The 15,301-nt window shown below is 45.4% G+C and overlaps 1 protein-coding gene across 1 annotated transcript; it reads right to left on the bottom strand.

Moving 5' to 3' along the window:
- Nucleotides 1-11,694: 11,694 nt before the first annotated feature.
- On the bottom strand, nt 11,695-13,019 carry LOC148213012 (uncharacterized). The gene is made up of 2 exons (XM_088120457.1): nt 12,901-13,019; nt 11,695-12,085 (listed from the first exon to the last, which is right to left on the bottom strand). Exons 1-2 carry the CDS (start codon nt 13,017-13,019, stop codon nt 11,695-11,697), a joined length of 510 nt encoding a protein of 169 aa, XP_087976583.1.
- Between the last annotated feature and the right edge of the window lie 2,282 nt (nt 13,020-15,301).

Here is a 15,301-nt window from a genome sequence, read left to right as displayed (position 1 = left end):
TCCCACATAACGGAATCCAGAGTCACGTCCTTCGTATGGACAAATATCATATGTCGCTTTGGTATACCGCAGGCCATCGTGACAGACAATGGGAAGCAGTTTGACAACGCCAAGTTCAAAGACTTTTGTAGCAAGCTTGGCATAAGTCACCTTAGCTCGTCCCCCGCACATCCGCAAGCAAATGGGCAGGTGGAGGCAGTCAACAAGATCATCAAGCGAGGCATCAAACTTAGACTGGACTCCAAGAAAGGCAGGTGGGCTGAGGAGCTACCAGAGGTTCTATGGTCGTACCGGACCACCCAAAGAGAATCGACGGGTGAGACCCCGTTCTCCCTGGCCTTCGGCTCCGAAGCTGTAGTCCCGGTTGAGATCGGCATGTCATCTGACAGAGTAGAGCATTACGAGCCTACGGCAAATGAGGAAGAGCTGCTCCTCAACCTCGACTTGTTGGAAGAAAGAAGAGCAATGGCCCAGCTACGCCTGGCGGAATATCAGGGCAGAATGGCCAGACATTACAACGCCCGCGTTCGACCTCGGACCTTTCAGGTCGGACATCTGGTCTTAAGGAGGGTCCAAACCCATGTGGGTGCCCTTGATCCGACCTGGGAGGGCCCGTTTGAGGTCAAGGGCATAGTCCGACCTGGGACGTATGTATTGGCCGATCTGAAAGGAGACGTCCTCGCGCACCCGTGGAACGCGGAGCACCTGAAGCGTTATTATCCTTGAAATGTCAAAAGGGTTTTCAATGGATCTGTAAAAACTGTTTCAAAAGAATTATGATCGGAATAAATGTGATGATTTAATTTCATGATTCTGAGTTCGACCAGAAATTAAATGGGGGCCACGGACTCCCACGCAATCACATTCTAGCAGTCGGTTAAAATTCAATCCTCCAAAACCTAAGGGTACGAGGTGCGATGCCAAAACCACTGATGAACTTAAAATTCAAACCTTCAAGGTAAAGGGACGATGTGAAAAGTTCAAAATGATCAAGCCTCTGAACCTGAGGGTACGATGTACGATATGAAGAACAGCTACGGACTTAGGATTTTAGCCTTTTAACGTTTTTAAGTTAAGGGTGCGATGTTAAAAAATCCAGAGCTGGTGCAATGCATTGAATGCTAGACAGAGATTCAAATTCAAACTTTCAAATTATTTTAATTGAAGGCGCGACCTTAAAAGTAAGAGGTGCGAGTTGACATTTGCTACAGTTCAAAGAAAAAGCAAAGAAAGGAAAGATGTTGCCAACAACAAAGTAAAAACAAATGGGAGCTTCTTTATTGAATGGAGAGCAGAGCCAAGGCTTATAGACCTTGCAGCTCTGCCCTGACACTTACAAACAAAAAACAAAAGAGAAGAGAAGAAGGACAGCGAAAAGCCTCTTGAAGGGTGGTCGCCTAAGAGCCTGCTTAAGGAGCGCCCTCTTGAGTGGTGCCGACCTGATCCTCTTCGAGGTCGGAGTAGTCAGAGTCCAGATCTCTGACGTACTTATCCACCAACGCTTGGGGGCCAGGGGTGCCGCTAGGCCCAGACGCCCACTGCTCAGCATACCTCTTCTTCAGACCACCGATGTCGATCTGAAGGTCAGGCATGTCGGAAGCAATGCCCTTCATGAGAAACTTGAAGCCCGCGTCAGAGAAGTCTTTGGCAAATCCATCGAAGTCAAGATGTTGCCTAAACGATTCCTCCAATAGGGCTCCATTGCTGAGACGTTCCTTCACCGTCTCCAGCTCGGCAGTCGCATGCTTCAGCTCCTCCTCCTTCGCTTCAAGCGCCTCGAGCATGTCGTCCTTCTCCTTGAGGAGTTGGAACTTCTCCTTCTCCAAGCCCTTGGTGATAGCATGGGCAGCTCGGAGCTGGGCCTTGCGTCTGTCTTCTTCCTTCTTCAGCAGCTCGGCCTTGGTCTCCACCTCGGCCTTCAAAATTTCCACCTCAGAGTGAGCCTTCAGCAGCTCATCCTTCATGGTGGAGGAAGCAGCCTCCAAGGCAGCAGAGAACTCCTCTTTCTCCCTCGCTGCCAGAACTTCCCTCCCATCCAGCTCGGCCTTCACGGCCAGAGCCAATTGAATGGAAGCAACAAACGCTTGAGAAAAGGTACAAATAAGAAGTTAGATCGAGATACCTGTTAGGTAAATTGAGCAAAAACATCAATCTTACCTCAGCGGCGTAGTCGATGGTCCTCTGCAGAACGGACCCTGGGTCACTTACAAATTTGGACGCCCTCCTTAGGCAGCGGTCCAAACTTGCGGCCGAGATGCGGGACACCTGGTCCCTCACCCCAGAACTTGACGGCTCAACTCTGAACCGTGCCGTCACATCGGACGTCCCACCCATCCTGACCTCAGGATCGTCCACCTGATCTGCGAAGCTCGCAGGCAAGACCCCACGAGCTCCGACCTCCAAGGGGGAGGGTGGTCTTCTTCTTCTTCCTCCTTCGCTTCAGAGGGACTTCCTCCCTCACCTCCTCGCCCAAGGGCGAGACGTCCACCGCCTCGGTCTGATCCCTGGGGCGCTTCTCCCTCGAAGGACCCCCAGAAGACTCCAGCTCGATCACTGGGGCTAGATCTTTCGAGGCTGGCCCTACCACAGCAGGGGTGGCAGGTTTCGAACTCTGGGCGGCCTCAAGAGCATGGGCTCGGCCCTTGAACTTGCGCTTCACGTTGCTTGCAAATCCGCAAACCATGGCTGCAAAATAAAAACAGGGGTCAACACAAGGTTAGAGGAAAAAGGGGGGAAGCAAGCTCGGCATACCAAGTTCGGAGTTCGGCCTTAGGGATTTAATGGGACGAACTGCAGGGTTGTAATTTAGCAGCCCGGACTCAAGCAGCAGCTTGTCGGTCACCAAGGTTCCGACCTTCCTACCCCTCGGAAAACGCTCCTTGTAATATTTCAGCGTGTCGAAGGAGGCTTGCGTAAGCTCAGGGACTGGTCGGATTGAAACTGCACAAAGACAAAAGTAAGAACTACTCTGTACCTAGGTTCCCAAACCTAGTGGGAACGTCAAAGAAGGAACGACCTGACTCGTCCTTTGCAAGCCATTCCCCAGAAGCGTAGAACCACTTCCTCACCCATCCCTTGATGGAGGTCGGCCCCTTAACTATACCGCCTGCGCCTTTCCTTGCGCACATATAGAACCGACCAGGCTTCTTAGCTATCCTTTTCGCTTCGAAGCACGCGAGGAGCTGGTCTACGTCCAACAGCTCGACCTCTTCACTATCCCGAGCTCGTAGCCAAAAAAGGATGGCCAAAGCGAAAATGACACCCCACCCATTGGGGGCCACTTGAGCCGGAGCCAACCCAGTTCGGAAGAGAAATTCTTGGACAAAAGGGTGAAGGGGAAGTCTGAGGCCGTACTCAAACATTTTGAAGTAGAGAGTGACCCATCCCTCTGGAGGATTGTCAGCTCTCTCCCCCTCCTCCGGAATCCTGAGGAAGATGTTCTCAGGGATAGCGAACCCCCTACGAAGGGATCCGAGGTAGTGCTCAGGTATTCTAGAAGGGTATTCCAAACCCTGACCCGAGGTGGAGGCATCACTATCCTCCTCGTCATCGGAGAACCTAAAGTTTTCTATCTCCTCGAGCTCGGACTCTAACCTACGAGCTAAATCCTCATCGGATCCTAAGTTGCTGCTAAAAGAGGACGACATGGCAACTACGTTCGAAAGAGAAAGTGAGGGAAGAGACCGACCTACCAAGGGTTCGAGCTGCCTTCAGATCGAACTCCAAGAATTCAGGGAACGTAAGGTATGACCTGAAGGATTGGGGGCATTTATAGCTCGTCGGAAAAATTTCCCCACCGTACACGTGTAATCAACGAGCGGCCAGGATCCTCCATGAGATCCGAAGCGTCGGAATATTTGAATATTCCGACGATAAATTCACCGCAACAGTTATATTTTCCCACGAATAGGAAGTCGCCACGCGTCCAAAGCAAGTCGAATGAACTTCTCTGCCAGGTCGAGATCGGACCAGACAGAGAGGGGGCCAATGTTTGGGGAGAGAATACCCTGGACACGTGGAGGACCCCTATTGGTGCTCCAAGATGACTCACGAGTCATGCCCAGCTCGGACGCCTGAGATCACCATCGCTAGCGTTGACAGATGCTAAGTATGAGGGCCGAGGTGAACCTGGCTGAGGTCCGACCTACCGGGAAGCTCGGTGGGGGCCGATGTGAACTACTGTCAGCTGCGTGATTATCGGGTGTAACCGTCGGTCCCGAGATTACCGGGTGTAACCATCGCGAGATTAGCGGGACTACCACCCATAAGTAGAGGACTTCACTCCACGATCAGGTACGATGATTTCTGACCTCGAACTAAACTGGGAATCCGACCTATACTGACTTGATCGTCGGAGTGCTCACCTTTTTGTGCAGGTCCGCCCAAGTATTCAGATCGGTCCGGAGGCCGAGTTCGAGCTGCAATCTGAAATACACTGTTGTGCATATCCTTGCATAAACAATACTTATCTAATCTTGTTTAGGGTGAACTTTGATACAACTTACCTGGTTTATTGGAAAAAATTGATTTTTTCCCAAATAACTAGATGTATTTGTTATTAATATTCAAATGAAGTAATATGGAAAATCAAACTACAATCCATTACTGTGTATGATATTAGTTAGTTTAATAAGACGGTCGGGCCACGCCAACCCGACAACAGACTAAATTGTTAATTATAAACATAATATATATGATTTAAGTAGAATCCAGGGGGCACTGGTCCCACGTGATCGTCGGGGCTTGGCTAAGTATTTTAACTTTTACTTGTACAGTTAATTTTAATTTTGATATATTTTCATTGAAAATTTGTTAAAAAACACATTCTTCATCTGTCGAATGAGTTAGAAAATATATATTTTTTTGTATGAAATAATGGATAAGATTTTGACAAATCGACATAAGCTTAAATTTGTAAATGGACTATTTATTAGTGGGTTTTGTACATTAATCCTATTTAATTTGAGAAACTTTTTTTTTAGTCAAATTTGAGAAGCATGGATAAGGAAACTTTCAAGAGGTTAAAATGAACTACTTAAATTTGACATTAGTTTTGCAGATCTATTTTTGCGATGAAAAATTAGTATACAAAGGAAAAATTGCATATTTTTGTAACATCCCAAGCCCACGATTCGGAATCCGGATTCGGCACCTTTTTGTCTCGGCATCCCCTACGACCTGGTTGCGCCACCGTCAAGTTTTGAGCTACTCTAGAAGAGCGTAGACTATCCCTACAGACCAACACGATAATTGAAGGGATCGAATCCCCAGCAGAAGCGATTTTTCGCTTGTGATTCAACTCGAATTAGAAATTAAATGTTACCGATTTTGAAAGACAAAATCGTTCTATTTAAATGTAGAGGTTAAGCCTCTTGGGGAAGAAAAAGACTTACATTTGAAGATTGTTGGCAAATGTTTTTCCCTGAGCACGAATCTTGTGATAGCACAAACAAATGAACTCAAATGACGAATCAAGTATTGAACACTACCACGTGGTTACCTTACAATATCTCTACGATCAAGAATGGGATTGTTGGATCCTTTTCGAAGAAAGAAAAAACAGAGGGGAATTGAAGCTTTAGATTGTGAGAGAGAGACATTTTAAAGGGAATTGAATAATCAACCCCAAAAACACATACCTTATGTGTTGTTAAGCAAAAGGGAGAAGAGAGGGAGACCTCACCATTTCCCAGCAAAAATGCTCGGGAGCGGTGTGTTTGTTAATTATGGTATATACCATAATTAGCAAATATATATATATATATATATATATATATTTAATTTAATAAATAAATAAATAAATAAATAAATAAATAAATAAATAAAATTAAAACCTATTTTAATTTAATAAAGAATTAATTAAATCTTAATTAATTAATTAATTAATTAAACATTAGTTAATTAAATCACATTTAATTAAATTAATTAATATTTGAATCATATTCAAATATATCTATCCCTGATAACCTATAGTATTCCATATGAATCTAATTCAATTAAACTTCAACCTATACTTTTAATATGAATCCAATTCATATTATTCTCTGATGATATACAGTTTTCTACATATTTACAATCTAGAAAACTAAAAGGAAATATTATACTTGCCCTCTCAAAAAAGCTGTTTGAGCTTAGATTCAAATAGCACCGCACCACTAAAATATTAAGTCCTTTTAAAAAAGGGTGGATCCAAGAATTTATATTAGGACACACAAATGCATATACACGCTTGAATTTGATAATGTGTATCAATTTGCACCTTGCACTTGGTTACAATGACGGATCCACTTGAATTTGATAATGTGTATCAATTTGCACCTTGCACTTGGTTACAATGACGGATCCAGGATTTTGCGACTACATATATATAAATATAATGGAAAATGATCCATTTTAATCTACAACTTAGCAAAGAATATCAACTTTTGCTCTAAATTTTCAATTTTATGAAGTTGTAGCATTTGGATAAGTGGTACAATGTTTCACTTTCAACTCTAAAGAGTATTTGCAGTTTTTACCTTTTTTTTTCATTAGAGAATTATATGCGTTGAATTACAAAACATATATTATTAGTTATGAAAGGGATAGAATTCAAATACAAATAATACTAAAGTTTGATTTTTTTTTTCAAATTTGTTAGTTTCAAAGCCTTATTTAACCACCGTTTTTTTTTCATAATATAGAAACTAGAGAGTAACTTAAAACTTGCATAACCTTTATTAAAGGAATAAGGCCATATATATAGAACATGATAAAACAGTTACAATAACAAGAATAATTGAGTTATTTAACTAACTGATAAACAAGTCGTAATACATAATAAACCTTAATTTTGAGAAAATCTTGATTTTTATTAATATATTGAGTTTCTTTTTTGGGATTTTGTTTGTGTATTATGATTTAAATTAATAGGTGAATTAGTGGGAATATTGAATAGAAGATAAAAATTTCAAATACTTATCCAACCTTAGGTGAATGTTTAGGATGAAAGTTGATACAATTTACCTGATTTACAGGAAAAAAATGATTATTTCCCAAACAATTAGATATATTTGTTTATTAAAAATAAAAAATAAATAGAAAGAATAAAACGAAACATTATGAAACCGGTCCTTAAATATCCTAATAACAAGAAACTATGAGTATAGTGAATTGTATTAGACATAATTTTCCAAAAGAAGCATACTAACAGCTCTAAGAAAAATATAGTTAATATTCACAGCATCTAAAAATAGAAAGAGAAGTAAATTAAGAAAGTCCAGTAAAGCTAAGTCATTGACCAACTATTATTTCACTCATTGTAAAATACTAACAATTTGGCAGGAGACGATGAAAAATATTTTATTTGAATTTAGAACTTAGAGACTTGTCTGTCCCACAACCACTTACAAAAATAATAATATTATATTTCTCTCTATTTTGTTTCTTACCATAATAGTGTTGGGAAATTAATGATCCCCAATAATTTCTCTTTCCACAGGAATATTCAAACACAACCACAGTATGCAAATAACGAAGAAAACTGTAAAGCACAAGAAAAACTACACAACAAAATTATACTGGTTCACCACTAAGGGCTACGTCTAGTCTTCCACTCAGATGTGGGTAATTCACTAATAATGTTAGATTAGATTACAATAACTCTCCCCAATAATATCCGTAAAGGTCCCAACAAAAGCCCCTTAGCTTCTAAGTATTCTAAACCCAATAATATAGTTAGGCACAGGAATGAAAAAATCACAAGAATCAAGATCTTAATTACCCCGAATATGTCGATCTTGATCTGTCCCAATGCCTTTACCAATACCCCGAGTCTCTGCCTTGAAAGTGCCACAAAATCCTCTAAAAAAGGGCTTAAAATCGACTAGGCAAAACCTTAAACTTGAAAACTGCATATTTATAAAGTTGACATAGTGCCATGGCACTACAGACGGATAAAACCGCTTGCGTCCCCTATCAGGACGGTGCCGCGACGCCCTGCAGCTTTGGCCCTCCTGGCCTACAGCATCCCACTTACCCTATTTTTCATCCCTGCTTCATCCCGATGCATCCCGGCTTGATCCTGACTCATCCCTAGCTTGTTTTGACGTCGTTTTGGCTCCACCAACCCCAACAAATAGAACTTTTAATTTTGTGTGAAAGTTTTAACGGTTTCTCATCTTTGGCAGTGAATGCATCTTTTGTACTACATTCTAGTTGTTTTCCTTGACTATATTCTTCTAAACATCTTCTAAAATAATTTCTTCCTCATTCCTATAACTATCTTACTCTTCTTGCTCTTCTTCTTCTTGCACTGTAATAGCTAGACAATCTTCAATTAGTTTTAGGGCATTGAGCACATTGAAAGTAACTTCCTCATCATTAACCCTTATTGTTAGTTACACTTTTCCTACATTAATAAGTGTCCTTCCTATTGCTAAGAATGGTCTTCCCAATATTATTGGTACTATTGATGCAAAAATCTGCTAAGGTACGGATGACGACCTGAGAGGTCGGCTGGCAGCACTTTGAGCGATTTTTGGGGTACCTGCAAGGGGGTAAGCCACTCCGACGCCCAAGTTAGTATAGAGTCCGAGCTCAACAGATTAGTAGCAGACAGATTTTTTGTACCTGACTATCGAGAGGGGTGGTGTATTTATAACAGTCAGTGGGGTAGATAGACGTCCCATCTGAATATAGCCCTGCTCGGGCTGGGTTCTCTCAAGTCACCCCTGGTCCCAACTAGGGACGGTCTGTTCCCCGCGTCACTTGGCAGGTCTGAGTGTCAGGCTTCTCACGCTAAGTTTCTGAGGCTGACCTGATAGGTTCTCAGCTACGGAAATTTGGGACAGGTCGGTCGTCAATAGTTCGACCCTCAAACATTGGCCCCCTCTCAGGTCGGGCGATAGGTTGCTCACCTAAGAGTCGTTGGGTGGCGGACGACCCATCTTGGACCTTGCTACCAAACTGTCGGTGGTGATGTGGACCAATCTGTTCTCCCGACAAGGACATTCAATGGCCACCCTTGGGCACGTCGGACATGACCTTCGAGGTGCTCTTGAGCAGTCAACCATTGCCTTGGGGAGGCGATCTGGGTTGCCGACGAGGAGACATGTGTAAGGTAGGGATCACTTCTCACTTCACATATATATACTTGAGGGCTTTCCCCTCACTTCACGCTTTCACGACTTCTTTTCGCTCTCGTGCCGAGGTTAGTAGATCGCCCTTCTTTCTTTCCTTTCTGTCGAGTAGGTCGTAGGTGATGTCCGATAGTAATTCTGAGTCGGGGTCTGAGAGCTCGGGGGAGAGCTTCAGGTCGCCCCTAGAGGGGTCCTCTCCTTTAGCATCTTCTAGTGGCAGGTCGGCCTCTGCTGAATCCTCCAACAGTAGGTCTTCCTCTCCCCTGGGTGGGGATGACGTGCCTCCCTAACTGGCTATCCAGCCGTACGTTCCCCCTCCTAGGGTCTCGGAGAAACCTGAAGGCAGCCCGTCCTTTTACACTGTGAAGAACCTTCCTAGAAAACCAGGTCAGTTCTACCTCACAGCTCAGCAAGGCGTCGGGAAACTAGTCTGTGGACCGTCCTCCATTAAACATTGGAAAGAGGACTGGTTTTACGTATACGGTGACTGGCTGGCTAAGGATCGTGAGGACATGCTGAGATGAGCTAGCGGGTTCCTCACCAATTTAGCAATCTAGGTAACGCATATTCTTCTTAGTCACATTAAGTCTCCTGGCTTTGCCTCGTCTCCTAATCCTTGCTTTCTTATTTCGTAGTTCTTCTCAAGCTTGTCTCGCGACCTGACGAGCTCACTAGTGAGTACTTGGTGAGAATTCCCAAAATATACCGAGCAGCTCGGCACTACCTCGCTCTACTTTCAGACGACAACTTATTCGACTGCGGTTTACATATTCTTGAGTGGACTGCGTCAGAGGAAGCACCTGAAGAGGTCGCACAAGAGGAAGCTACATTGAACCTACGCACACCAAGCCCCTCAGAATCTCTCTCGCCTCTCCTATCTTCTATCTCTGAAGGTACTCCGTCCTCGCCTTCCTTCACCACTTTTCTATCGGTACTAATTTGGAACTGCCTTGTAGATATGCTTCCACATTCCTACTTGGTAGGAAAAGGAGAGCTGCTGAGCTCGGCAACAGCTCTACGTCCATAGAGGTGCTCGACGAAGAGGTCCTCATGGGGCCAACGCCTGCCACTCCACGCTCGGACCAAATTGACGCGGCCGCGCTCCAAACGGTCCAGTCCTTGCAGCTCGCTGAGAAGAAGAAGAAAAAGAAAAAGACTCACAAGGGGTGTAGCCCGAGCCGGGGGCGGTCGAGGGAGCTGAACGTCGTCAGGAAGATCGAAGAGGTGAGAGATGAGACCTCCACTTCCGAACGTCCCCCACTTCTGGTAGCATAAATGCCCTGACACGTAGGATCGAACAGGTGAGCTTTAAACGAGCTTTGGGGAGTGCCAACTCGCCGCCTAGGACTGTCGGGGAGACGGTCCAGCTCGCCATTAACCATGCTATTGAGGTATTCTTCTTCTAGTTCTTCTCTTAGTGTCTAATATTTTTGCCACAAGGTCCAGCTTTCTAGCACGTGGTTTTTCAGGTTCATGCCCTCATGTGCAAATCGGTGGCTTTCATGGTCACTGAGCTCCTTGGACGTGAGTAGTGGGTGGAGAAAGAGACCTCTACTCATGCAAAGGTTGTAAAGGAGGCCAACCTTGCCAAAGCCGAGCTCCAGGATGCCAGGACCAAACTTCTCGAGGCGACCAAAAAGGTGGTCACTTTAGAGACTGGTGCTGAAGAGCTGAAAGAAGAAGCGGGTTCCATCTGGACACAGTTGGAGAGCGCGACCTCAGAGGTCGGGACTCTGAAGGGCTGCAACGGGACAAGGCGACAATGGCTGCGAACTTGAAGTGTGAGGCCTTCCTAGATGCCTAATTTCAGCTGCTGCCGAGCTACGTGGACTATAGCAAGAGGTTGGCTGACGGTGACTTCAAATTCGGCCTTACCTTTCTAGAGAAAAATCACAAGAGGATGGACCTGACCCCTCTGAAGCGCGCCTACGCAAGTCCTGGACGATCTCCCTTGATGGCACCATGGCTTATGAAGAAGTCATTCAAGCAGGGGTGAAGAAGCTGGACAAGCTCGTCCTTGTGGCCTCTACAGAAGATGACCCCCTGGCCAAAGTCGCACAGTACGACCTCCTGGACAAGTGACCCTGTTGTCTTCCTCTCTCTGCACTTCTGCTATCTTTTCATTACTATCAATGTACTCAGGTTCGAGGCCTTCTCCTTGGTGTTATGAATGAAACCTTGGCTTTTTGTCTTCACTCTTTTGTCTATGTGTGACCTTCATATATATATTTACATAATTTTTATTTTAGCAACCTGTTGCCTTGATAATTTGCACTCTTTCATACTTGTACATCTTTGGCCCCCATTTAAATGTAGCCTGGTTTGTAAACAAAAGAGAAACATTTAAATTTTTTATTAAGAAATCATTACATCCAAACAGCTCATTCACCTATACTTATCAGTAATATACGCGTAGATGCTGAGCATTCCATGGGTGAGGTAATTGTTTCCCTTCCAGATCGGTCAAGACATAGGTTCCAGGTCGCTTTTCGTGCTTCACCTGAAACGGACCTTCCCAGGGGGGCTCTAGAACTCTACCATTTTGCATAACTTTGCGTAGGATGATGTCTCCAGGTCAGAAACGGTGCAGTTTAACTCTATCATCATAATCTCGCTTCACTCGTCTTTGGTATTCAGCGAACTCGAGTTGAGAGGTCTCCCTTCTCTCCTCAAGAAGGTCGAGATTCAAGCGGAGTTCCTCGTTGTTTTCAGACACGTCAAAGGCTTCAGTTCGAGCTATTGGTAAATCGATCTTGACGGGTACCACAGCTTCCGAGCTGAAGTCTAAGGCTAACGGAGTTTCTCCAGTTGTGTTTCGTGTGGTCGCCCTGTATGACCACAACACGTTGGGCAGTTCCTCTGCCCACCGTTCTTTACGATATTTTACTCTCAACTTTAGGCTATGCTTAATGATCTTGGTGATGGCTTCGACTTGGCCATTGGCCTGTGGATGAGCTAGCGAGGAGCTGAAATGCTTTATCCCGAGCTATTCGCAAAACTTGTTGAACTTGGGGTTATCGAACTGCTTCCCATTGTCGGTGATAATGGCATGGGGTATGCCAAACTTGCAAATGAGATTAGTCCATACGAAGTGTGTGATTTTGGCTTCCGTTATGGTAGCTAATGACTCGGCCTTCGCCCACTTAGTGAAGTAATCCATGGCCACTACCGCGAACTTCGTTTCGCCTTTTGCTGGTAGGAAAGGTCCAATGAGGTCGATTCCCCATTGAGCGAATGGCCAGGGGGCTGAGATCGGTGTTAGGAGCTCAAGCGGCTGGTGGATAGTTGAAGCAAACCGTTGGCATCGATCACATCATTGCACGAAATCCATGGCATCTCGTCCCATGGTGGGCAAATAGTAACCCTGCCTGACCAACTTAGGAACAAAGGATCGGCCTCCTGTATGATTGCTGCAAACCCCTTCATATATTTCTCTTAAGGCATAGTTCACCTCCTCTAGGTCTAGGTAGCTCAGCAATGGAAGAGAGAATCCTCTCTTATACAACACATTGCCTAGAAGGACGTATCCCGCTGCCTTGCACTGCATCTTCCTGATGTTGGCTTACTCTGGTAGGCCTTCTCCTCGGAGGAAGGTTTTTATGTGATCCATTCAGGTCGGAGTCGTGGCGTCGATGTTCATTGCTTTTGGCTCCTGGATAGAGGGAGCCTCTAAAATTTTGACTCAGACCGACCTGGACAGCCTGGTCAGGTAAGAGGATGCTAGCTTTGCCAAGGCATCTGAATTGTGTTTTCTGCACGCGGTACTCGCTTTATACTGTACCCTTGGAACCGAGTTCCAACAACAGCTCGCACACTTAAGTATTTCTCGGTAATCTGGTTAACCACAAGCTTCGAGTCGCTTCTTCTGTCCAAGTGCACGGCTCCCATGGCCTCAGCCATATATAGGCCTGCCACTAGTGCTTTATACTCGACCTATTGTTCAAGGTTGGGAAGTTGAATCTTACTACATATTCGAATCAATCTCCGCTCGGCGCCTGAAAGAGGACTCCAGCCCCACTGCCTTTCTCATTCGAGGAACCATTGACATTGAGGACCCAATTATTGGAATTCTCACCAGCCGAGTCAGGCAGTGGAGTGACCTCGGCTATGAAGTCAGCCATGGCTTGACCCTTCACGCAGCTCTTGGCTCGAAGCTTAGGTCATATTCACTTAGCTCAAGAGCCCATTTCATGAGTATCCCCTAGCTCTCGGACTTCTGGAAGACCTGCTTTAGGGGGAAGTTAGTGAGGACCTTCACCCTGTGAGCTTTGAAATAAGGTCAGAGACGCCGCGCTGCAATAGTTAGCGTCAACTTTTCCACTTGTTGATATTGGGTCTTAGCGTCCGTCATGGATTTCCTCATGTAGTAAATTGGGCTCTGCAGACCTCCCTCATGCCATACTAGCGCTGAGCTTACAGTGCTTCCAGAGACCACTAGGTATAGCGAAAGCTCCTCGCCAGGCAGCGGTTTTGACAATAGTGGTGCCGAGCTGAGGTAGCTCTTAAGCTCATCGAAGGCCACTTGGCATTCTGGGGTCCATTCGAAGTGATCTTTCTTTTGCAGCACCTTAAAGAACGACAAACACTTGTCCATAGATCACGACACGAATTGATTCAGTGCGACGATCTTTCCGTTGAGGCATTGGAGCTGTTTTAGGTTTTGAGGCGGCTGCATATCTAATACAGCTTGGATTTTCTCGGGGTTCACTTCTATTCCCCGTTGGTTGACCATGAAGCCTAAGAATTTGCCAGACGAGACCCCGAAAGCACATTTTTCTGGATTGAGTTTCATCTGGTACCTTCGGAGGACTCCGAATGTCTCCGTCAGGTTGGCGACATGGGAAGTCATCTTATTGCTCTTAACGAGCATGTCATCTACATACACTTCCATGTTTCGCCATATCTGGTCGGCAAACATTTTATTGACCAAGTGCTGGTAGGTCGCTCCAACGTTCTTTATCCCGAAGGGCATCAATTAATAAAAGTAGAGCCCGTGGTCAGTGATGAACGAGGTGTTCTCTTGATCGAGGATGTGCATCTTGATTTGATTGTAGCCTGAGTAGGCGGACAATAAAGGTGAGGAGTTCGTGCCTGCCGTCGCGTCGACGAGCTGATCAATCCTAGGGAAGGGGAAGCTATCTTTTGGGCACGACCTGTTTAAGTTAGTGAAGTCTACACACATCCTCCATTTCCCATGTTGTTTGTTGACTAACACTACATTCGAGATCCACACAGTGTAATTAACTTCCTTGATATATTCAGCTTTCAAAAATTTTTGGACTTCTCCTACAATGGTTGTGCTTGTTTCAGCGTTTACAAGTCATCTTTTTTGCTTTACAGGTCGCGCAGAGGGATCTACGTTTAAATGGTGAACCATAACGCTGGGATCAATTCTAGGCATGTCCTTGTGCGACTAAGTGAACACGTCGGCATTACTTTTGAGGAACTGGACGAGCTCTTCCTTCTCGGCGACCCCCAGCTTCATTCTGATGCTTGTGCACTTCTCTGGACCGAGCAGTGGGACGAGCTCCAAGTTCTCTGCGGGCTCCTCTCGGTTTGGTTTGTTCAGTGGTTCGTCTGCCTGGAGCTTGGAGCCCCCGTGATTGCATTGCAACTGGGTTTGAGAGATACCGCGTAGCATTCTCTTGAGGTGTTCTGCTCGCCTCTTATTGTCCCCACTCCCTGAGGGGGGGGGGTTGGGTATTTCATTGCTTGGTGTAGTGTCGAGGGCATGGCTTGTAGGTCATGGATGACAGGTCGGCCGAATATAGCATTGTACGCCGACCTAGCTTCAACACCACAAATTCTGCCGTCTTTGAGATCTGAGTGTTTCCCTCTCCCAAGTTTATCAGAAGGCTGATGCACCCCTCAGGCTTGACTGGCTCTCCTACAAAACCGACTAGCCGGGTGGCCACTGCCTGAGCTGGTTTCGCTCCTATCCTAGAGCCATGTAAGTGGAAAAAGATAGGATGTTGGCAGAGGCGTCTCCGTCGATCAGTATGCGCCTTACGATCACGTGGTCGATTTAGGCTTCGACGACCAAGGTGTAGTTGTGCGAGGTGTGCAGGCCGTTCATGTCCTCATCTGAGAATGAGATCTGGTATGGGGTGAGCTGCATATAGCTCACTCATATCTCGTGGCGTGCTTCTTGCGCTAGAGCCTTGCGTTTGTTTCCCATTTGC

The sequence above is a fragment of the Momordica charantia genome (genome assembly GCF_013281855.1).
Source record: "Momordica charantia cultivar OHB3-1 chromosome 2 unlocalized genomic scaffold, Mcharantia_2.0 BLBB01000002.1, whole genome shotgun sequence".
NCBI classification, from domain to species: domain Eukaryota; kingdom Viridiplantae; phylum Streptophyta; class Magnoliopsida; order Cucurbitales; family Cucurbitaceae; genus Momordica; species Momordica charantia.
Note: the sequence above shows the minus strand (reverse complement) of the source record. Positions and strands in the feature narration are given on the sequence as shown.

Excerpts from the sequence above, each read along its gene's own strand:
- LOC148213012 (XM_088120457.1), bottom strand. The coding sequence starts at position 13,019 with ATGGCTGAGGCCATGGGAGCCGTGCACTTGGACAGAAGAAGCGACTCG. Across the intron at positions 12,086-12,900 it reads GTTGGAACTCGGTTCCAAGG|CTCCTCGCTAGCTCATCCAC; the intron begins GTACAGTATAAA and ends AAAGCATTTCAG.